Source organism: Culex quinquefasciatus, chromosome 3, assembly GCF_015732765.1.
Source record: "Culex quinquefasciatus strain JHB chromosome 3, VPISU_Cqui_1.0_pri_paternal, whole genome shotgun sequence".
Classification (NCBI taxonomy): domain Eukaryota; kingdom Metazoa; phylum Arthropoda; class Insecta; order Diptera; family Culicidae; genus Culex; species Culex quinquefasciatus.
Window position 1 is genome coordinate 124,683,648 of NC_051863.1, and position 25,873 is coordinate 124,709,520.

At 34.0% G+C, this 25,873-nt stretch overlaps 1 protein-coding gene across 1 annotated transcript in view; it reads right to left on the reverse strand.

Annotated features, from left to right (window-relative positions):
- The window catches only part of LOC6047431, a 228,287-nt gene that overhangs the window by 65,232 nt on the left and 137,182 nt on the right, over positions 1-25,873 (reverse strand). The window contains exon 3 of the mRNA XM_038261651.1: positions 9,355-9,524. Coding sequence (XP_038117579.1) covers positions 9,355-9,510 — 156 coding nt within the window. The 5' untranslated portion in view covers positions 9,511-9,524. The remainder of the gene's footprint in view (positions 1-9,354; positions 9,525-25,873) is intronic.

Genomic DNA, 25,873 nt, shown 5'->3' on the forward strand with positions numbered 1-25,873 from the left:
CCATACCGCCTTTCCTCGTCGAGCTCAGAATTTCGATGAAATCGACTGTGCTGGGATGATGATGAGAGGGTGGTGCCGAGTGTGAGTGGAACTTCAATCGGGGTAACGTATGGTGCCATGCTTTGGGGGAATTTATCCTCCGTAATCACTGTAAACCAACCTGGCTGGAGTGATGCTTGCGGGGCCTAAGACTGGGGAACCCTTTCGGGGACAGTTCTGTGGTTGTTTGTATTATAAAGCATTTTTTAATGTTAAAAACATCATTATAATAGAATTTTCAATTTTTGTATGTTTTGCTTATTGATATCTTGCTATTTTGTAAATTTCTTAATGAAGTTGACATTATAACTGCTTAATTGCTAGTAGGGGAGAGTGGGGAGACTTGATCCCCGGGGACACTTGATCCCAAGCCTGTATCTCGTCAGCATGTGGGTAAAACAATTAGCTTTGTTCTAGAAAGTTGTGCAAAATAGACTAAAACTCATTGTAGAAAACTAAGAAAAAAATTAAAAAAAGTTTAGATTGAGTTACACACATTTTTCTAAAAAGTGCTCCAAAAAACTTCGAAGAGATCTTTTTTCTTTGTTTTGATAAGTATAGAAAACACTCAAAAATTATTCAAAAAAATACTGTTTATACATGAATTGTTTGATAAACATATCAACTACAAAACCCTTACGCATTTGACCTTAAATTTATCGTTATACTATTTTTACAATCAATTGTTTAAAAAAGTGCGTTTAAGGAGACATGATCCCTACATTTTTACAGTCACTGGAATCAGCCTCAAGATTAAATAATTGGGCTGGGTTTTCGTACATAGTTTTCTTTAGTAGTTTGAACCATTTTTCAAAAGTTTTGTAAACTAAAATTACCAGCTTTTGTAAACATGCTCAATTTTGGTCTAAAAAAGAAAATTTTAAGTTTTTAAATATTTTGCATGCTAAACTTGTTATATTTTGAACACAAACGTACAGGTTTAATTTGAAATTGCTGTAACTCATAGAAAATTAAAAGTTTGGATGAATAAAAAACATTTTCCTTAAGATTTCTTCAAAATGTTGAAAGGGGGATCAAATTACCCCCAACATTATGAAAATGCCGGTTTAAAATATTTTTTTAAAACACTTGGCATGATTCGAAGAGTTTATCTGATGAAATACCCTTATCAGCCAAACATAGTTTAATGTTTAAGCTTTCAATTCATGCAAAAAGATCATAATTTTGTGAGAAATTGACAGAGTTATGTGCGATACCAAAAAAGGGGATCAAGTCTCCCCACTCTCCCCTATACCAACCACTAGTGTCTTCATTTTATCTACAAGGACTTTGGCGCTCTACGCTCCTAAATGTACGTGAATATGGCAGGGAGCGACGGCGTCGAATATCCAAATTGACACATAAATTTTAGGGCGCCCACCATGGGATTCAGACCGGTGACCATTGGATTGTGAGTCCAGTGCGCGGTCTGATTAATCAACACGAGTGGGACATTTCTTATGTCTGATAATAAATGATCAAAATTTAGCCTTTTCTTTCACACTTAGGACAGTTTGATTGAAAATTGTACAATTTTATGTGCGTGTGTGTGTCAGTGTTCATCTGAAAAGTGCTCTTAATTATTTTGGCACTGATGGTTAAGTACTTCATCAGTTACGCTGAAAATAAGTGTCCACTGAAAAAGAACATTTAAAAAAATACATTCCAAATTAACCTTTCCGGAAACTTTTTTTATGTTCTAAGGATCTGATGATCATTTTATAGAAATGTTAAAGATTTTTGAAATGGATGACTTTTAAAATGTGATTCCATCAACGACCCAATGAAAAATTAGGCAATGTTTTAAAATCGAATATTTCGCTAGAAGGATAAATTATAAGTGAACCATCAAGGCTTACCAAGTACGATAAGAAGTGTCTGCTTTTTTTTTGTATGTTGTTTATAAATATTATTGGTGAATAAAAATCATAATGATATTTCCCATAATTTTAAAAATTCAAAATTGTGTTCAACAAAGAATTTTGTACAAAATAGCTCTGGTCAATGTGCACCGTTAAAGCAATTCTCCGTGAAGGTGATTATTTTTAAAATTCATTCTTTGTAGTTCTGTGTTTTGGTTAAAAAACAAAACTATTAATTGATTCAAAAATCTGTATCTTGAGAAAAGACATCCTTATTCATTTGGTGTCTTTAGTAAAGTTGTAAATATTGTTTAGGACTTCTCAGTAAAGAATTCTTACAACATCAAAAAAAAAACCTTCTTTTTATTCAACTCTTCAAACTCAAAAATGGACAATTCTTGAAAAAAAAGATGAATTAAGATTTAGATTGAAAAAATTGGAGCTATGGCTAAAAAAACTTGAGTAATTTATGTTAGATTGTAACTTGTTTAATTGCTGGAGACATGAAATCAATCAAAAATCTGTTTTCAAGTTACCGATTTATTAAAAGCCTATTTGGATAAACCTTGGCAAGATGCCAACATTGTTTGTAAACTTGTATGGACGATCCAATGATGTAAAATGTCTCATTTGGTAATACACAGTAAAAATTATGTAAATTTGGTAGGTGTGATTTTGGAAGGTTGAAAATTAACTATTTTATGTTGTGATTCTACCTCAATTTAGTTTGAAAAAGTGACATTACACCAGAAAGGTGGCAAAATTACTCATATTCAGAGGTCAAATGACCCTATTAAAATGATTTTTCTGCTCTGTAGAAAAAAATCTTGCCAAGTTTTAATGTTATTGATTTCTTATGTTTTTTTTTGTTCAAAATTATTTAATGAGCAAAATTTCCGTTTTTTTTTTGTTTTTTTTTTTGTGTTTTTCCGATATCCCTGACCAGGGCTTGCGAAATTTCGACTATGTTTGTGATAGCTGACAGAGCACTCCAATCGTCTTCACCACGACAACCTGATTTTTACATTCTGCTTTCGTTCGTTTCACACACAAAGGAAAGAGTGCTACGCAAAGTCACTCACACAATCATTGACTTCCCTCCAGCAGAAAAATCGACCAGAGAGCGATCGTTTGACATTCTACACCCTTACCAAAAATCATGATTTTTGGTAAGGGTGTACCGAGATTCCGATCATCTCTCCAATGATAGCAATCATATGATTTCTGTCACCACGCAGCATACACTAGGAAGAGAGAGACAAAAACGAGAGAAAGAGAAAAAGCACGTTGTCTCGTTCGGGCGGCTGCTTGAGTGGTGCTCATTTTTCGTTCGTTTCGTCTTCGTGTTTACGTTCACTGATTGTCGCCAAGCAATGACGGTCATGATAGGCGTTGTGTGTCAGCGATCCAATAGAGTTATCTACGTGCGCATGTATTGCGTGTACGTACACGAAACAGATTGAGGTTAAATTTTGTACCACCCAGCAAAACAAATGGTGTGCTAGTGTGCGTGAGCTCGGCCTTAGATAACTCTATATCGTTTTGGGAAATGATCGCTGACAGAAAGTTCTATCAAATATCGTGCAGTCCCGTTTAGTGATAGATCCCTTTTCAAGCATTGTCCCTGACTGTTTCAAAAACATCCAAAAAGCAAACATTTAAAAAAATCCTTTTCGGAAACTCTAAATTTGTAACGTTGATTTTTATTTAAAAAAAGAAAGAATGGATTCAAAAATCCTGCCAACCAATAATTTTTTTTCATTTTATTTTATTTTTCAAAAAACTAAAAAATTTCAATGGAAATTTATGTGTAATCAGCTGAAATTGCTTTAAAATGCATTCCTTTGCGTTTAAAGTCATTTTTAGCATGTTTGGGTTGATTTAAACATCTCTTGAGTTTTTGAAAATTTTTGATGACAAACAGTTTTTTCGCTACTTTTTTGTTTTCGTCAACACATTTTTCTTTTTGAAAAGTAATGATAGCAAAACAACTGAACTAGTGTAAATGCATTTTAAAACACTTTCTGCATTCAAATGTTGAGACAATGGCTTGTTATTTCATTTTTTGTTTTTTTTTTTTATTTCCAAACTTCTAAAAATTGTCTTGTTTTGGAATCGGGATGAAGTCAGCCATCCGATGCAATCACAAAAAACGTATTTTTGCCTGTATTTTGAAAATGCAATGTTTCTCGAAAAATAATCGAAATTATTGTTGCTGCAAAATAAATATCAAATCATTCAGATTTTTTTTATACATTTAAAAAGTTATAGCACACATTTTTTAAAATACAAAAAAAAATCACAATTCTACGTATTTTCGGAACAATACTCAAAATTTCAGTTTTTACAATAGGGTAATTCTCTACCAACTCACACGAAATCGGGAAAAGTTGCCCCGACCCCTCTTCGATTTGCGTGAAACTTTGTCCTAAGGGGTAACTTTTGTCCCTGATCACGAAACCGAGGTCCGTTTTTTGATATCTCGTAACGGAGGAGCGGTACGACCCCTTCCATTTTTGAACATGCGAAAAAAGAGGTGTTTTTCAACAATTTGCAGCCTGAAACGGTGATGAGATAGAAATTTGGTGTCAAAGGGACTTTTATGTAAAATTAGACGCCCGATTTGATGGCGTACTCAGAATTCCGAATAAACGTATTTTTCATCGAAAAAAACACTAAAAAAGTTTTAAAAATTCTCCCATTTTCCGTTACTCGACTGTAAAAAATTTTGGAACATGTCATTTTATGGGAAATTTAATGTACTTTTCGAATCTACATTGTCCCAGAAGGGTCATTTTTTCATTTAGAACAAAATTTTTCATTTTAAAATTTCGTGTTTTTTTCTAATTTTGCAGGGTTATTTTTTAGAGTATAACAATGTTCTACAAAGTTGTAGAGCAGACAATTACAAAAAATTTGATATATAGACATAAGGGGTTTGCTTATAAACATCACGAGTTATCGCGACTTTACGAAAAAAAGTTTTGAAAAAGTTACTTTTTGCGTTTCTCTTTGTTTCGTCGTCCGTGTCTGTCGCGGGTGACCATGAATGGCCATGATCGATGACGACCAACTTTTTCAAAACTTATCATATTACCGTAAATTTTACATACATTTCGATACTAATAATATTTTTTGTTAGGGGGCACATCAACCAAGGAGGTTGTTGTCTTCTTATTTCAAAATTGTCAAATTTACGGACCCAATCCTGCAACAAGCTGATTGTAAAATTAGGTAAATCGCTTTTTAGACAGTAACTTACTGCCCATGATCGCATAAATGTCCCATATGCATTTTCATCACTTTTGAGTTATTGATGCAGTTTGGTTTAAAATCGTGTGCTCTTTCAAAAGAGCCCATAACATCCGGTACTTTTTTTTTTTTTTGGGAGGGTGATCCAGCCGCACATCGTTGATGTCGAAACCTCTAAACTGGGCCCTCGTCCTGTCACGTCCGTCAGTAGTCTTGTCTTACATTACAACTAGAATCAGATCTGCCAATGAATTAGTACACTTCGACCAAATAAACACTGACGCTGTATGGATCTGACTCTAGAATAAATGCACAGTTGTGTGTTATTCATAAGTCCAAAATGTTCAATTATTCATATTAGTCCAAATATTCATTTGCGGATAACTACCTAACTTGAATTGAATACAAGATTTAAAGCAACCTATCCGAAAGCTACTCTTATCTCAAATCCCCGACATTTTAATTATTAACCAAAAAAAAAAGTTTCTTTTAACCCATTCAGGCCTGAAGGGTCATATATGACCCAAAAATGAAAATTTCCAAAACTAGCCTACAATTTTCGTATGGTCGTAAGAATCATTTTCCCATCATTAACTAAAAAAATATTTTTTTTTAAATTCAGGCTTGAAAGGGTTAAAACCTGTCTGGCATCTTTTAAAAAAAAAACAAAAAAAAAAAATAAAAGTTAATATTTTACAAGTCGTGAATTGAAAAAGAGACGACCATTTGTTCATCAGAATTCCAGTAGATCCTCGATACGCAACAATGGTCGATACAATCATAATCCGACAACCGTTAGTTCAACAGATCAACGAATTTAGTCCGATATCATTTCACTATTGATTGATCGAGACTCCATGGAAATTTTGACAAATCAGAATGGTTTTTATGCTACTTGAATGAAAATCACCGATTCTGATAGAATTACTAAATTCACTGTTACTAATTTTGTCCCTAAATAACTAAAGGCAAAGTATAAAAAGTTGATATTTATAGTTAAAATCCTAAATTCTACAAACACTATTTTTTTAAAACCCGCATCCTAACCTGACACCCACATTAACCCATTCAGGCCTGAATTTTCAAAAAAATATTTTTTAGTCAATGATGGGTAAATGATTGTTATGACCATACGAAAATTATAGGCTAATTTTGAAAATTTTGATATTTGGGTCATATATGACCCATCAGGCTCGAAAGGGTTAAGATAGGGAAAAATCACATATGTAGCGGTTCATTGTACAAATGTGATATTTCCACTATCAGAGAACCTCCTTGTCTCGATGACAGCTTACCGGCCATCGATTAAGCCCTGAGACTACGCCAAAGTGGGTTCTCGCAGCATGAAGTGGTGTCCATGTGTAAAAATGGAAGCTTCAGCAATATACTGAAAACTTCGATTTTAATTCCACATCGAATCAAATCATACTCTTTGCCAAACAAGCATCAAACCTATGACACTCATTATGACAAAGCCCAGGGAGCCCATAACATCCGGTACTTTGTTCCATAAATCAGGAGGAAATCCTGTTTTTACATGAAAACTTAACACGTAGCCTTATGTGTGGGACAAACTTTCCTTGCGTTTTTCTCAGCTTGCTGTTTTTGCATATGGGACATTTATGCGAACATGGGCAGCTTAGGAGATGAATAAAAAATATATCAATAGTTCCTGTAGTTTTGAAAGTACTAAATATCTGTAACGAAAATCTAGTTGCAAACGCTCTTGTTGATTGCACCGTTAAATACTAAAATAATGCATGATACTGAAAACTTCAGTTTTTACAATACTTTTCAATAGTAATAAAATGTTCGATAAATATTGTAAATCTTCACAAAACTACGCATTTACGAAAAAAAAAACTCAAAATTTCAATTTTTTACAATTTGGGCATCAAATGTTTGGAAATTTTTCATACATATTGATAGTAATGGACACATTCTCTGGGTTGGTATACCAGTGAGAAAATTTGAAAACTTGATATATTGGCGAAATAGATGTTGTAATTGGATTTTATATAGTTTAATGCGTGTAAAAACAACTTTCACAAACATTCAAAGATTTATAACCTTGACATTTGACGCAAGTGACGCAAGTATAAACTGCAATAAACCAAAATATCGTGTTTTCAGGCACCTCAATCAGCAAAAAATCACCTCTTAACCAATTTCAGAAACCTTAAACATCTCCGGTGGTCAGGAAACATTTTTCCAAAGCTGATCAAATTTCCTTTCGAATGTAACTGGATTGATCGAATGTGTTCAATTTTTCGCAAAGATTCTATCGAGTGCAAGTAGTAAATCTTATGTTAAATAGTATAATCCTTACAATAAAAATATTTTCAGATTTTTAAAAACTGACCTAACATTTGAAAATGGCCAAAAGTACTTTTAAAGCTGAAATGGGGTTAATTGGACCCTAGATGATTTTTGCGGTGCAAGTGGTTATTTTTACTGAATTCCTGGGACATTTTAAATAAGTTACGTGCATTTTAGATGGCCGCATAAAGCTTCCGCTCTAAGAACTGAGCGATTTCCAAGAAATAATGTTGAAAAATGAGGAATAAGGGCAAAATGGCCATTTGCCGTTTCGTGCAGCGGATGAAATTAGCACCAATCGATTTCCCGGTTTTTTTTTAACATAAGAGACACTAATCTTCATACCAGGAAACCAGCCACATACGATTAAGTTCGATTTCGCCCACTGTGCACCGTTGTAACGTCACGCTACTTATTCACTCGTAGAACAGCAACTGAAACGTTAAATCCTTAGCCCAATGTTAATTCTTATGACAAGTTTAGCGTACTTTAAGACTCAGTTAAAAAAATTCAGGCGTTTTCTTTGAAATTTCTGCAAAAAAGCTAAACAAAGCAACATCAAACCGTTGTAACGTCACGACAGAATGTGTCAATATTATTTTTTGGTTAACACTCAAAAAATTCACCAAATATCTGCATTAGAAAAAATACTCAAAATTGCAGTTTTTACTATATGAGTATTAATTCAATTCTGAGAGGATGACGACCAAAAATCAACTTTGGCTGAACGAATTTAGTCCAGATGTGCTCTACTCGGTCCAGTTTTTGGTCCCACAGCTTGGTATAGAAAATCGTAAAGTTTGATTTAGTTGTTTAAAAGTTATGATTAAAAAACTATCCAGACGACTACAAAAAAGGTGATTTTCTACATAACCTCAAATGGCCCGAAAGAGCCATGTACTGAGTTGCCATTTTTTCAAAAGCGGTGTCTGTATTTTCTAGACAAAAATTGTGCGGTTTTTTTTAATCTTCAAATTTCTAGTTCAATGAGAGGAGCTGTATTGTTAATTTGAGTTTGGTAAACCACGGTGGATTTTCTTGAAAAATTAATTGCAGTGGATACTTTTCTACCCCAGTTTTTTGTGTAATCAATGTGGTAGATGCTTTGGTGGATTTTTGACAGATCGAATTGTTTCAAGACCATCCACCGTGGTTTACCGAAATCAAATTAACAATACAACTAGGAAGTCGCCATCCATCTAAAGATTAATTAAGCATGCAACATTTTATGTAGACAATGTAGAATTTTCTTGTTTAACATATTTTTTTGCAAAAAAACTGCATTTTAATTCTAAAATCTACTTCATTTATTTCATTAGTTTTTTTTCTCTTTTTTTAACAATTTCGACTCTCATACAAAATTGTAAGCTTTCACTTGAACTACCGCACCGATTCATCTCAAACTCATTACTGAACTGTGCATGCGCCAAAGGGTAAATTCTGTCTTTTCCCAAGAACTCCAGATCGAAAAAAAATATCGAAAACAAATTGCGATTTCGATAGGACACGTACCCCAAGAGCTGTTTTATCTGTTTGAAACAGACACGGGTTCAATATTTTTCCTCAGAATTTTCTCCCCAACCCTTCTTCAGCAGTTGGCAGTAAACGTATCGATGCCTCCAGCCCCCCCCCCCCCTCCCCTTATTTTTTTCGGCAGTTTAAACTTTGCAACAAATCAGCGCCATCTCGCGAGAATTTATCGAGGCTCCTTTTTTCTCCTTCTCCGATCAAGGTGCGGAAAATGCGTTTCACGATGCGATGAAAATTCCAACCGAAATTCCGTTCGTATTTTTCATAAATTTGGGATGAAATTTTCAGGTGGGTAATTTTTCCGATCGGCAAATTTGTCGGCATTCCAGCATAATAATTTAAAGGCGCTTACCCGTTGCTGTTGACTAGCGTTGGCCGGTGGGTAAAAATTAATGGTGTCTACATTGGTCGAGCCCTGGGACTGCTGCTGGTTCTGTTGGTCCGTTGAAGTTCCTGTCGTCGTCGTCGATGGGTAGCGCCTCATTGGAAGATGGCTAACTTTCGCCATCGGGTGGGTACATTCTGGAATTAAAGGAAGAAACGTAAATCATCGTTAGTCAGAATATTGAAAAATACTTCTGATGAATAACCAAATTTAATTGTTAAAAAACGATATTTTTTTAATTGGTGGAAACTTCATGGATTTCTAGAGTAGTGAATTTGTGGATATTTGAAAAAATATATTACAAAACTCTCAAAGCAGCTTACAGAAAATTAGAGCAACCCAAATTCAAACAACACTAACTGTAGTCAAATAAATTAAATTTGTTGTATGAAATTTTCTCCCTCAAAAAATACAAGACCACATTTTCACATCCACTAAAAGCCATCCCAGGGCTCGGTCCCGAAATGACCAATCCCGTAATTGTAAGTATTCATTTAATTGGATTCGCTGCCCACCGCCACGTGCCTGGAGCATCCACGTTGGCCAAACTCACACATCATAATTAAAGTCCTGCGCCCTCGGCAAGTTGGCTCCGTCCACATCTGGTCTAGGTGTGGACTCCAAAATGGACACTAGAAGCGACAAAAGTGCCCTATCTGGGCTCTGCAAGTGGCTGTTGCTGGTACGAGACGGAACATTAATTAAAATTCCGTGAAAATTTGTAAAATAATTATTATTATCTAATTAAAGCGACGTGGACGCTGTATGAAGGCACATTGTAGGCATGTTTTAGCTGGAATCACAACGTGATAATTGCCTCGGAAAAAGTTTTAAATTGTTGCATAATGCTATAACTGCCTGTTGAAATTTGTTCAAGAATTGAATTTCATTTACAAATTAACACGTCCTAGCAATTTGGATCCAACGAACACATTCCGAACCTGGTTCATTATGGTGCTTTGCCATCAACAAACATCCTCATAATTATAGGATGCAAATTCCACACAGCCTCCCTCCAGCAACTAGCCTGTGGACAATCATTAATCAATTCGCCACCGCCACACCGTTTGAGCTGACTGCACTTCCGATCTCGTCCCAAGCAGTCCAGCCAAGTGTAAAGTAGCATCCCCTCAAATTGAATCCAAATTAATTACGATTACGCAACTTAATGGTCCATCCAAATTGTACGAGCCCGGCCAACTGATTTGCGCCTTGCACACGCACACACACACACGTTTGTCCTGGGAACGAACCAGGATGTCCCGAAAAGAATGGAATGCTTGAGGACATTTATTATAAGTCATTTTTACAATTTAGTTATGATTTTTTATTGTTTCTCGAATAAATCCTTATCTCGATAAAACAAAAAATATTTCGAAGGTTATTTTGAACTGAACTTTTGAACAAAAAACTTTATTATCTTTGTAGAAAACGATGCAAGAAGTTTCAAAAATATTTAGGGGAATTTATTGGTACGTGGACATTAGAGTGTAACAAAAATGACAAATTGAGATTTTTGAATAATAATTTTTACGGGTAAAATCCCATTTAACATTAAAATGCAAAGCGCCAGCTCCTGTTGCGTCCAATCAAGCTAATATTTTGGATATGGGCTCAGTATGCCCACCGGAACAAACCCCTGTATGCCCGCCAAAAAGTCATTTTTGTTACACTCTAGTGGACATCTATTTCAAAACTAAACTCTATAAGACAGACTTGATTTTTCAGTCTCGGAAATATTTTTAGCGGAAAGTTCGTCCAATTTCCCATAAGTTTGCCTTTGACAGCTTTTTAATTTGACTCGTTTTAATATTTACGTAAGCATATTTAGTATCTAGGTTCAATTCAAATGCTGTCAAAGGCAAACTTATGGGAAATTGGACGAACTTTCCGGTAAAAATATTTCCGAGACTGAAAAATCAAGTCTGTCGTATAAAAATTGCCAAAAACCGCCAAAATACCTATTTTTTCAACATTTTGTCTTCCTCACTGAGGTAAGGCTATAATCCTGCTCGAAAAATGAACTTTTGAAAAACAGCTCGTAGACCTATATTCATGTATACCTATCGACTCAGAATCCAAAACTAAACAAATGTCTGTGTGTGTGTGTGTGTATGTGTGTGCGTATTCCCCTTGGTGCTAAAAATTCTTGCTACGTTTTCTCGGCACTGGCTGATCCGATTTGAGTCAAATAAGTTGCATTCGATCCGGTTTGGTGCCCCATACTGCACTATTGAATTGTTTGAAGATCCGATAATTAGTTCAAAAGTTACGTATAAAAAAGTGTCAGAGTTGCAAATCGGATCTCACATAAATGCATGTAAACTATATCCAGACCCCTCACTCCACCCGTCGTTGGTTAGGTTATCAAAAGACCTTTCCAACGAGTCTAAAACATTGAAGTTCTGGCAACCCTGTCTCAAGTTATGACCACTTAAGTGATGTTTATGTACTTTTTTGATGCCAGATCTCACTTAAATGTATGTAAACTATGTCCGGATCCATCTTCCGACAGATCGTTGGTTAGGTAATCAAAAGACCTTTCTAATGAGTCCAAAACATTGAAGATCTGACAACGCTCAGTCTCAAGTTATGACCGCTTTAGTGACATTTGTGTATTTTTTTATTGAGATACAAGCCTTACCTGTCAAAGTTCGTTCTGCCTTTTTTTCGTTTGTTGACGTTTTTGACTTTTTTGCTTATTCAGCCTCCTGTGATCAAAACTTAATTTTAACCTATCCCATACAATCTGCAAATTTTCCGGAATCGGTTGTAACTTTTTGGCACTCACGAACTTTCCATACGAACCCAACGCAACAAAGAGCACCTCGATCGGACGTGCCGTGTTGAATTGATTCGCGTTCGAACAAAACCGTCGAAATTTTGTATTTGTATAGAAGATAGATAGAATTTGTGTCCAAACCCATCATATCACCAAATGTTGGTAAAAAGTGAGGAAGGCAACAACACCATAGGTGGATAAGGTTAGTTTTTATTTTTAAAACCGCTGTATCTTCACAAGGATTGGACATAGAACAATGGTCAATATAGAGAATTTTATGTAAAATTGTCTGGGGAATCGATTCTCACTATCAGATTTTAAAAATTTTGACGTTTAGACAACTTCTCAAAAAAACAGTTTTAGTAAATGATTTTTGTACTCTTTTAGGAGAGACAAATTGCCAAAAAAAAATCGTGACATCACCTTTAAATTTTACTTTTAAACATAAAAATTGAAAAATATCATAGAAGTGGCGTGTATTTTTATTTCAGTGTATTTTTACAGGAAAGCTCGTCTAATTTCCTACAAGTTTGTCTTTCACCAATTTTTGGTACGATGCAACGGCATCGAGATAGAGTAATTTTGAAATTATTAAATACAAAAATATTTAATTAGCCTACCCCCTTCTCAAATGTTATTTTCGAGTACAATTGGCTCCATATACACAAAAATGGCTTATATGGGCCTAAGATAACATGTCTAAAAAGTTTCATTGAAATCGGAGAGGGTCGGGTACAAAAGTACCAAAAAATTCCTGATTTGAGCTGGAATTGCTCCTCAGTATTTGTGTTTGCGATTATCATGTTTATTTTATGTTTATTACTGATAGTATTTGGTTTATGCTACCACATCCTATCATTTTTTGCCTACCTATTTTTTTCGTGTTTTTGTAGCCACTTTTTAATTTTTTTTGCATGTTTTCACATTTTTTGCTTTAAAGTGATATTATTGTTATTTAAATGGTGGAAAAATTGCGTAGAGGCATAGTCTGGGACATTACAAAAGTTAATGCTTACACAGAAAAAAAATTATGGTAATATTCATAAGGAAATGGTGACAGATTTTGATTTTAAAAAATGATTAATTTATCAACCTTTTAAATTCAACTTTATTTTACTGTGTACTTATTCAGCAGTTCCATATTAATGTTATAATAAAACAAAAAAAACACTTCGCTTTTTGAAAAAAAAATAAATTGTTTCCCATTAATAATAAAAAACCATAACTATGCTCCATTTTAGTTGTCTTAGGCGCAAATGAAAGATGATAAGATGTGAGTGGAAAACACAGACAAAGTTGACCCCAGAAAAAAAATCAATTTTTAAAACATTGGCAAAGTCCCATGAAACAGTCCTTAATTTATTTTATATTTAATGAGTTCCTTCTTTTTATTGCATTTTAAACATCAAAAATTTGTTGAAATTGATTTTTGCGATTTTTTGCTTCGAAGCCCGTCAAACATGGCTCATGCCTCCTCGAGTATAATGACGATAAATAAATCAGTTTTCAAAAAGTATCCAGATTTCAAACATCATGACGTATTGGGAAGAATTTTCAACAACTCAATCATACATGGAGGATTGCCAAGGACATAATTTTCTTCAAAACTAATTATCTGGCTACTTTTTTACTTACTTAGGTGGATGAATTTTGAGACAGGGTTGTCAAAACTTTCAATTTAACTACTCAACGAGATTTCCATGCCAGGATTTGTATCATGCTAGCATGATTGATCTGAACAAAGCAAAATAACTTCAACAACTGCAACTGCAACAATAATCAGCATTTTTGTTAGTAAAAATTATAAATTTTTATGAAGATTAAGTGAGTTTTGAAAAAAAAAACCTAGCCAATGTTCTACGATGAATTCCATTTATAAGTTCAAATGTTGAACTTATTGTTGTTGTGTCCACAAAAAAGTATGATTTTTTTTTTGTGGCGGTTTTAATTTGTCTTTTTTTTATTTCATTCGATTTTCTATATTAATTTGAAATATTTTAAAAGACCGACAACAAAAATACATTGTTGAAAATCATTCAAAACCCGTCAAGACTCAAGGGTCTTCGTTTTCTTCGGGTCACGCATGAGAATGCACGTGGCCTCACATCATCGTCCGTCCTCGGTCGGTGCGGTTGCACGCCAAGAATCTTCCTCCGTGGCCGTGCCACCATGGGGTATTTCCATATTTAAGCGAGCGGCCAAAAATATTTTTTTGCTTTTTTGTGACTTTTTTGTGTTGTTTGTACTTAGTATAATGAAAACAAATGAAATTTGATATGTTTCCAAAAAAAAGTTTAATTTTCGATTTTTTCATATATTTGAGGCCACATGCATTAAAGTGGTGAATTTTAATATTCTTGCTCTGTCTATTTGATGCACGGAATGGCGGTTTATGCTATGTTAAAGTTTCTGATTTACGTTCAATCTCCCTCCCCTTTTTCTTGAGTTAAAATCCACCTCTCTTTGAAGAACACCCCCTCCCCTCCAATTAAAATTTGATTTTGCGGTGTTTTAGAATTTTAGACGGTTTATTTTATGGAACATTGTATGGATTCTCGTCCACGTTTTTGTTGATCCACTTGCAAAATTTACGTTTTCCACGATAAATTCTTCTAAATCAAAATCACTATGTAACCGATTGTCGTTAGATTACTTAAAATATGAACTTCTTCTATGGGCTTTTGTATACCTCGTTTTGAAGCTACAGAACAACGTGCGTAGTTTTTCCTCTGTGGTTTTTCCCCGAGTTGATCATGTGATGGTTCTGCAATGTTGTAATTCTTACAAATATACTCGAAAGCAGTTATCACGTTTTCAGAATAGTGCTTCGTTATATCGTACAGGGACACCACGGTATTATTATCCATACTTTCAAAAGAACACAACAACGAACTGATACGAATATTCGACGAATCGTTTCTGTAAAATACTTAGAATAGGAATTTCTAATTTTATTAAACGTACCTAAGTACCAACAAATTCATGAATATCAAATCAATTTCAAAACATACATAGCAGGTACATCATTTCTGCCTCCGCAGGTAAATAATGTGATTTTAACCAAGCGTATACGCGAAATCATTAATTTCCTTGCATGAATCAAAATGTTCAAAATGGCATAACTCAAAAAGTGCACATAAGTGCACTTTGAAATTTGGAGACAAGTTAGGACATGGTTCAAATTTTAAGCTGCAAAATTTTCAGATAGCACAAATGCTCACAAAAAAAGTACTCCATTAACAAAGTTGAAAAAAAACTAAATTTTGAATAAAAACCCATCTTTTTTGATTTTTATTGTTTTTTTAGCCTGTAAAAGTGTGTTTTGTAAAATATTATTGAAAAGTTGAATCAATTACCTTTCTGAATATATATAATGATGCAGGAAAAAATACATAAACAGCTACACAGTACAACTATGAAAAATAATCATTTTTTTGTCAAAAAACATGTTTTTTCTTACCATTTTCGCCTTTGAAGGTCTGCAATTCAGTGAATTTTGAACCTACAGCTTTCAAACTCCGGATTTTTCTTAGTTAGAATGTTTATTTTCGAAAAAAAATACCAAAAAAATAATTAGAGTATGTCGGTTTTTCGATTTATGGCCGCCTGAAACCCCATAGTGCGTGCGTGCGTGCCTGCTTGCTAGATTCCATGGCTTGGACGGATGAAGTTGTCCTGCTCTATGTGCACTGCGGGCAAACATTACACAGTTTGCATGAACCCGGAAGGAACACATTATCTCTTGCTTGGAAATAGGCTTAAAAAATTCTGCAAAATTTATTTCGAATAAAATTTGATTACATTTTATTTAATCTTTTTCGGTGATTAATGTTTCTTGCTGTGACTATCTTAAGCCAACGCCTTTAATTATGCACCTTAGCAGCAATCTAACCAATCCCAGGTTGATGGGGTTTTGGTCGATGACAACGGAGTTGGTCACACCGCATGATAACGATGGCCGGGCAGGACGAAGGATAACGGTAATCGTGAGGAGTGGCCCGTTGGTCGGTAATCAATTTAATGGCCCAGTGCAATAAATAAATCATCTGTGATAATTGCTGGCATACCAGCGAGTGTAAGATAACGTCCGTATCAGATCGCCGGGATTGACGTGATGAGAAGTTGTACGTAACCGTGAAACGATTCTCTGTAGCATCAACATAGTTTGGCATATTTTTCAACACAGTTAAAAACCATTGTTTGGAGAATCAGTCCAAAGCTAAACTTAGTTTCACGCACTAAGTCTTAGTTCATAAAGTTCAAGCAATTAGAAGATTGTAATTATGGTTTAACACGTAAATACCACAGTGAGGCAAATAGATTACTGTTTCTGTTGAAAAACTTTAAATCTCATGCTTTAAAAATTCTAAAACACTTTGAATGCAATCTACTTCGTTCAAAATGACAGCACTCAACCGTCACAGCTGGACCAGTGCAATCCTGCAAAAGTCAACTGGTGTTCATTTTTCATCCCGAACCATCCCGTTGGACAGTGTGTGACCAACGGGGTTTGTCCGCCATGGCGTGGTGACATTTATGAACCGTGGACTGTGCAGCTCCTTGACGGATGCATCGCTTCCAGACGGTGACATTCAAATTAAACTGCCATACTTTATGCTGGCGGATGGTGTTTTATCATGATCTTTTTTGCGTTTTGTTATAATAAATTTTAGTAGTCAAATTACATGTTGGAACTGTGTTTGTTTTTTTTTTTTGCATGAAAAGCGGTTTTCAGGAAAATGATAAAAACAGCAATTAACTTTTCATGTAAATTGTTTGTATTCCCTAATAAACAGTATGTAAACAAAAAACACACTAAAAATTGAAAGTAGTCATAATGGAATCAGACAATTTGAACCATTTTCACACAATTTCGACTCAGCTCAGTTTTGCGTGCACGAAGCTCAGCTTTCAGCGGGAGCAGACCATGTTCAAACTTTGGGATAATTTCCATTCGCGTGCCAGCGGGCAATTTCAGCAAACTTTTTTGATGCCTCTGATAAAAGTGTGTTGAACGGTTTGGTCTGAACCTTGGCTCTGAGGTTCTAACCTTGGAACCGACCGTTCATACAGAAGAGTGTGAATTTCGTGTCGTGTTCGTTCCTCGCTAAATGATCACTTTTGCTGATGAATGTGTAGATAATGGTGTGCTTCGTCGTGGTTATAAAGCAAGACATCACACACTGGTAAACATTCGCTCAGAATTTCAAATTTCTCACAATTCTAACCTCTAAAACGAGCAATTTCCTTAATGGCCACTGGCCAGAAGCGAATCGTGCCCCCTCTCCAAAAAAAACGAACCAAACATAAACAAACCCAAGTCTTCTTTATTGTCTTTTTCTTTTATTCAGGGCATCCAAAAAGTTGCAATAAAACTAATTGTAGTGGACCAATTTTCGCCATACTAACACAAAGGGGGGGGACACACGCTGATTGTTTTGGACGTTTAGTTCACTCTCTCTTTATGAAAGGATGCGCTTCCATTTTGCTCTTCTTGTTTTTGTGGCTTTTAGTTTGTGTGCGGTGGGAGTGCAATTTGCATAAATTCCGTTAATGCGTAATTTGGCGTCCATTATGCTTATGATCTGCTGCAGCGTGGTCTCTCTTCGGTGGGTTAGTGCAGGGTTTTGTGACTATAATGTAGTCATAATTGGGACACGGCGTAAGAATGCAAGAAAGGCCAAATAATGTTTTTTTTTGTAATTTTATGGAGAAATTTCTTAGTCGTTTCGTCATTCAAGAATTACTAGTTTTACAACTGATTTTCAAAATTTTAAGAGTAATGTGTGGTTCACAACTTTTATTTTCTAAAGCAGATAAGTTTGATATGAAAACAAGTAATCAATTTTAGTTGTGTTACATCATTTGTATTGCATTGAAAAATGCGGTAGTTTAGAAAACAATAAATCGACCGCCTTTTGCAGTGCTTCCAGCAAAATCCACGCTGCTTGATAACCTTTTCTCCAATAACAGCATATCTCCGAGCAGTGTTCAAAGCTATCCCCATGGAGCAAAACTCAATTACTTCCTTTCACGTGAAGCGCAATAATAGTTTATTCATCGACACTAGTGAGAAAAGAGGAATCTGGTTGCTTGTTTTTACCGTTTATTGGGGTTAGTTCATCTCACGTTTCTATATCAAATTGAGAAGTTAGTTTATTTAAATATAATTTTTCAATTCAATCCTATAATAAAAAAAATAAGAAATTCTCTACGAAATCAGCCGAAAAAAAATGTGAGGCCATCCCTTTGACAAGGTTTACTTATTTTGCACGCTCAAAAATACCAAATTTCATGGTTTCAAAACGCTTGATTTAACGGATCGAGATCCTCAAAAATTTCAACCGTGATAACAATATAACATCTTTTTTCTATAGAATAATATTTGTTCTATGCAATTTTTTAGGATTGGTGATTTTTCACACTGAAAAAGTGGTATTTTCACAAGGATCATAATTCAGAATTGCCAAATTTCATGGAACGTGACTAATTTTCTAACAATCTTGAAAACAACCTTGGCAAAACCTCTCCCACTCTCACTTCGTCTCACCAGCATGTTTAAACTTTTATTCCTGATGTCGGAAAAGTGATTAAAACCACAATTTTAATCCATATATTTTCTATAACATAAATTTTTTCACTCCAATTGAGAACCCTTAGGTCTATCCACGACCGTTTCCAATGACCGTGAGATGATGCCAGAAAATCCAGCTACCAGATAAATCCACAATATTACCCTAATAACATTCTACACAAATTATTTAAAAGATACTAATAGAAAATCGTAAATTTAGTTCTGAGTTCTTTTTATTTACTTAACAAGATTTTTATTTTTTATTTGTTTCCAAAATTTTAAAGTATTAACAAAAAAATGATTCTTGCGAGAAAAAAAGTTTTTGCGGTGATGAATTTAATAAAAGTTTTGAATATTATAAAACGAGCTAAATATAATTATTAATGCATAATATGGCATTTAAAATCATTTTCAGTTGATTAGATAAGAATATTTTCAGTCGAATTTCAGTAGAAAAGAGGGGTGGGGAGTGACATGAACTTTAAAAAATATTTGCAACTGCTTTAAGCTCAAATCGTATTTTTTGACTGTGTTTCTTTTTTTCAGTGTAAGCCATACCTACAAATTTGCCGAAGACACCAAATCGATAAAAAATTTCCAAAAAATGATGATGCAAAATGTCTTCTTTGGGCATACCGAAGGCATGAAAAAAGTTTCAGCTGGATTAAAAAATACGATACAAAATCTACCCGGGCAGACGGTAATAACAAAATTCATAATATTTCAATAACAAATCCTGTTAAAATAACAAACAGTGTTATTATTTTAACCTGAAGTTCAACTTCAAGAAGAAAAATTAATAACAGTTTCTGATAAAATAACAATATTTGGTATTGAAGTGATATTATATTGGAAATGTTTAATAACACGCCAATAAGAGGAAATGTTATACATTTCAAAAACTCTCCTAATAACAAAATTTGTTATTCGTTCGGTATACTGACTTAGAAATAAAATTACCACAAATCGCACAAATGGAAAAGTTTCTAAGTGTCCATAACACAATCTGTTATTATTTTTTCTTTTGTTAAATATGTTTAGATCTTTGGGATAATTTTGTCTAATTTCGTCGGGGTCAATATTTTGGCCATGAAATGGGGTCCTTAAGCTAAAATTATTCTAAAAAGTTGAAATATTGGAAGTTGATTTTTTAAATTATTTGATATACCCCCTAAGGGACTTTGCTAAAATTGGCTAGAACTATGGGATAATTTTGACCAATTTCGTCGGGGTCATTATTTTGGCCATGAAATGGGGTCCTTAAGCTAAAATTATTCTAAAAAGTTGAAATATTGGAAGTTGATTTTTTAAATTATTTGATATACCCCCTAAGGGACTTTGCTAAAATTGGCTAGAACTATGGGATAATTTTGACCAATTTCGTCGGGGTCATTATTTTGGCCATGAAATGGGGTCCTTAAGCTAAAATTATTCTAAAAGTTGAAATTTTGAAAGCTGATTTTTTAATTATTTGATATACCCCTAAAGGACTTAGTTTAAAATGGTTAGAACTATGGGATAATTTTGACCAATTTCGTCAGGGTCATTATTTTGGCCATGAAATGGGGTCCTTAAGCTAAAATTATTCTAAAAAGTTGAAATTTTGAAAGTTGATTTTTTTAATTATTTGATATACCCCCTAAAGGACTTAATTTAAAATGGTTAGAACTATGGGATAATTTTGACCAATTTCGTCAGGGTCATTATTTTGGCCATGAAATGGGGTCCTTAAGCTAAAATTATTATAAAAAGTTGAAATTTTGAAAGTTGATTTTTTTAATTATTTGATATACCCCCTAAGGGATTTTACTAAAATTGGCTAGAACTATGGGATAATTTTGACCAATTTCGTCGGGGTCATTATTTTGGCCATGAAATGGGGTCCTTAAGCTAAAATTATTATAAAAAGTTGAAATTTTGAAAGTTGATTTTTTTAATTATTTGATATACCCCCTAAAGGACTTAGTTTAAAATGGTTAGAACTATGGGATAATTTTGACCAATTTCGTCGGGGTCATTATTTTGGCCATGAAATGGGGTCCTTAAGCTAAAATTATTCTAAAAAGTTGAAATTTTGAAAGTTGATTTTTTTAATTATTTGATATACCCCCTAAGGGATTTTACTAAAATTGGCTAGAACTATGAAATAATTTTGACCAATTTCATCGGGGTCATTATTTCACCATGAAATGGGGTTTCAAGCTAAAATTAATCCGATAAATTAACTTTTGAGAGTTCTTTTTTTTTTATTTTGTTATATTCGCTAACGGAATTGATTTATTTATTGAGAATTTTTGAAGTGTGAATAACAAAAACTGTTATTATTTTCACAGAGCCAGGAAGTCGGAGCTGACGTTGAAGTTCGAGCTGGAGTGTGACCTCGGAGACTGCATCGGATTCATCTAATTTTCAGCAACTTTTACTTGGAGTCGGAATCTGTGAAGTCGGGTATTTTTGGAGAGCTAAAGTCGTCGTTGACGTCATATCCTGCATCCAGTGTCGGAGTTGTCTTCAAAGTATGGATTCAAAGTCGCTTGGAGGTACCCGACTCTACAGCCTGACTAGTACAGAGGAGTTATGGCAACTGCAGGTTTATTTGCAAATTATAAATAAACCAAAACAATAACTTTTTTGTTATGGAGACATACCAGTGCAATAACATTTTTGTTATTATGCTGCTCCACCTCTCCGCACAAAATAACAAATCTTGTTATTCCTTCATGATTCCTTCTGTGTTATTGGTTTGTTTTTGCAATAACAACATAATAACAGTTTAAGTTATTCTTCGAACAAATCTTTGTTATTGATTTTTGTTATTTTAACAGCTAATCCGATCATCCCAATAACATTTTTCGATCTTCTCACAATATCAAAAACTGACCTTCCCAAGTTATTTCCGTCTGCTCGGGATTACCCGAGCAGACGGAAATAACTTGGGAAGGTCAGTTTTTGATATTGTGAGAAGATCGAAATATGTTATTGGGATGATCGGATTAGTTGTTAAAATAACAAAAATCAATAACAAAGATTTGTTCGAAGAATAACTTAAACTGTTATTATGTTGTTATTGCAAAAACAAACCAATAACACAGAAGGAATCATGAAGGAATAACAAGATTTGTTATTTTGTGCGGAGAGGTGGAGCAGCATAATAACAAAACATGTTATTGAACTTGTATGTCTCCATAACAAAAAAAGTTATTGTTTTGGTTTATTTGTAATTTGCAAATAAACCTGCAGTTGCCATAACTCCTCTGTACTGGTCAGGGCTGCAAAGTCGGGTACCTCCAACCCGAGCAGACGGAAATAACTTGGGAATAACATTTTTTGATATTTGAAAATACTAGGCCAATAACATTTTATGTTTTTTATAACAAGATTTGTTATTCGTCGTTATGATTTTTTTGTTATTGGATTGTTATTGTAATAACAGACTAATAACAGACCGGGAAGTGACTTTGAATCCATACTTTGAAAACAACTCCGACTCTGGATGCAGGATACGATGTCTACGACGACTTCAGCTCTATAAAAATATCCGACTTCAGAGATTCCGACTCCAAGTAAAAGTTGCTGAAAATTTACTGAAACCGATGTAGTCTTCGAGGTCTCACTCCAGCTCGAACTTCAACGTCAACTCCGACTTCCTGGCTCTGTGAAAATAATAACAGTTTTTGTTATTCACACTTCAAAAATTCTCAATAAATAAATCAATTTCTTTAGGGAACATAAAAAAAAATTAAAAACATTACTCTCAAAAGTTAATTTTATCGTATTAATTTTAGCTTGAAACCCCATTTCATGGTGAAATAAATGACCCCGATAAAATTGGTCAAAATTATTTCATATTTCTAGCCAATTTTAGTAAAATCCCTTAGGGGGTATATCAAATAAATAAAAAAAAATCAACTTTCAAATTTCAACTTTTAAGAATAATTTTAGCTAAAGGACCCCATTTCATGGCCAAAATAATGACCCCGATGAAATTGGTCAAAATCATCTCATAGTTCTAGCCAATTTTAGCAAAGTCCCTTAGGGGGGATTTCAAATAAATAAAAAAAATCAACATTCAAAATTTCAACTTTTCACAAAAAAATTAACTTAAGAACCCCATTTCATGACCAAAATAATGACCCTGACGAAATTGGTTAAACTTATCCCATAGTGCTAACCATTTTAAACAAAGTCCTTTAGGGGGTATATCAAATGATTAAAAAAAATCATCTTTCAAAATTTCAACTTTTCAGAATAATTTTAGCTTAACGACCCCATTTCATGGCCAAAATAATGACTCCGACGAAATTGGTCAACATTATCCCATAGTTCTAGTCAATTTTAGCTAAGTCCCTTAGGGGGTATATCAAATAATTAAAAAAATCAACTTTCAAAATTTCAACTTTTTAGAATAATTTTAACTTAAGAACCCCATTTCATGACCAAAATAATGACTCCGACGAAATTGGTCAACATTATCCCATAGTTCTAGTCAATTTTAGCTAAGTCCCTTAGGGGGTATATCAAATAATTAAAAAAATCTACATTCAAAATTTCAACTTTTTACAAAAAATTTAACTTAAGAACCCCATTTCATGACCAAAATAATGACCCTGACGAAATTGGTTAAACTAATCCCAAAGTGCTAACTATTTTAAACAATGTCCTTTAGGGGGTATATCAAATGATTAAAAAAAATCATCTTTCAAAATTTAAACTTTTCAGAATAATTTTAGCTTAACGACCCCTTTTCATGGCCAAAATAATGACTCCGACGAAATTGGTCAACATTATCCCATAGTTCTAGTCAATTTTAGCTAAGTCCCTTAGGGGGTATATCAAATAATTAAAAAAAATCAACTTTCAAAATTTCAACTTTTCAGAATAATTTTAACTTAAGAACCCCATTTCATGACCAAAATAATGACCCTGACGAAATTGGTTAAAATTATCCCATAGTTCTAACCATTTTAAACAAAGTCCTTTGGGGGGTATATCAAATAATTAAAAAATCAACTTTCAAAATTTAAAATTTTCAGAATAATTTTAGCTTAAGGACCCCATTTCATGGCCAAAATAATGACCCCAATGAAATTGGTCAAAATTATCCCATAGTTCTAGCCAATTTTAGCAAAGTCCCTTAGGGGGTAATCAAATAATTTAAAAAATCAATTTCCAATATTTCAACTTTTTAGAATAATTTAAGCTTAAGGACCCCATGTCATGGCCAAAATAATGACCCCGACGAAACTAGACAAAATTATCCCAAAGATCTAAACATATTTAACAAAAGAAAAAATAATAACAGATTGTGTTATGGATACTTAGAAACTTTTCCATTTGTTCGATTTCTGGTAATTTTATTTCTAAGTCAGTATACCGAACGAATAACAAATTTTGTTATTAGGAGAGTTTTTGAAATGTATAACATTTCCTCTAATTAGCGTGTTTTAAATCATTTTCAATATAATATCACTTCAATACCAAATTTTGTTATTTTATCAGAAACTGTTATTATTTTTTCTTCTTGAAGTTGATCTTCAGGATAAAATAATAACACTTTTTGTTATTTTAACAGGATTTGTTATTGAAATATTATTAATTTTGTTATTACCGTCTGCCCGGGATATGACAGAAATCTTTGATGTAAAAACATTGTAGAAATTTTGATCATATTTTTCGATCATTCATAATAGTGTCCATGAGTGTCCATTTCTGAAAATATTTTTTTCGAGAGGTTCAGAAAATTTCCTAACAACTTGTTTAAGAAACATTAAAGTTGAACCTAGCGGAGAAAAGAAGCAGGAAAAAAAATCAGGAGTTTTTTTTAAGAGGTCCAGTAAACCAAATTTTATGTTTTTGCTTTTTGGGTGTATTTTAATACCCCTGACTCAAGGTGGTTTCAAAAACACCCAAAAAGCAAAAACTGGGAATTTGGTTTATTGGACCTTTCCAAAAAAAAAAAACTCCGGAGTTGTTTATGTCTCACGCAAATAGCCCGATTTTTTAATGGTTCAATATTAACAATTATTGATCCTGTTTTGAATATTTTGAAGGTTTTTTTTAATGAGGACTATAAGAATTTATTTGAGACATTTAAAGTTTAACGATTATGACATATATAGTATATATTATATACAATTGATAATTCATTTTATTGAGTAGGTTGCTTGATCGTGAAGGATATTATAAGATGTTAAATTTAATAAGGATATTTATTTCATTTATTTCAATCGGTAAATTTACCAAAAGTATAATAACTTATCTTACTGACCTCACAATATTTTGAATTTGATCATGTTACGATGATTTTCAGTGAAATGACGCAATGCACAAAATTCCACGGTACCTACTTTGTTTGTGCAATTGCACCACCAATGGCACCGGAACACGACTATCGATGGTCCTTTGGCCACACCAGCAACGGGTGGGCACCTCTCCGGTTTACGCCAAAAGCTAGGTGAGTAAGGTGAGAATGCAATTTTCTGTAAATATTTTTTGTCGTTTTTGTCGTATGACCGCTTTTGTTTTTCTCCCCCACTCACGTGGCACTTTATAGCATAAGTGAATCGAGTGTCGAGCTTTATTTGAATCTTCCCTTTCTCCCTTCTTTCCCTCTCTCGTGAGAGTGTGTTATTATTTATAAAGCAATATTTATGGCTGTTTACCTGCGGTGCATAACTTCAGGGGCAAACATCTCGTGTGTTGCATGTCGAACGCGCGCGCTCCATCTGTTGGCGGTGACCACAAAAAAAAACCCACGAAAGGGCACGGAAGTTAAGTGAATTTGTTTCACGTACAAAGAACGCTCCCCCCGTGGCGTGGGTGGTGTTTATTAATATATTGGAGTGGAAATTTATTGCCAGCTGGCAGGACTTGCCGGGGTAGGAATTAAAAAAATTAAGAAAAATCCTTGCCTCCTAATGGAGCAGTCATTTGTTAGCTCTGGCTATCTCTAAATCTATAAATGCTTAAAAACTTGTTGTGACTTGCCTGGCAGGAGCACAATTTGCCACGAAAGCCACAAATGCCACAAGAGGGGGGAGAGATCCCCTCCCGAGTGATAATGTCATTTTGAAATATGAATTTTAATTATGCTCGCTTAGCTGTACCATAAATTGTGATAGTCTAGTTTT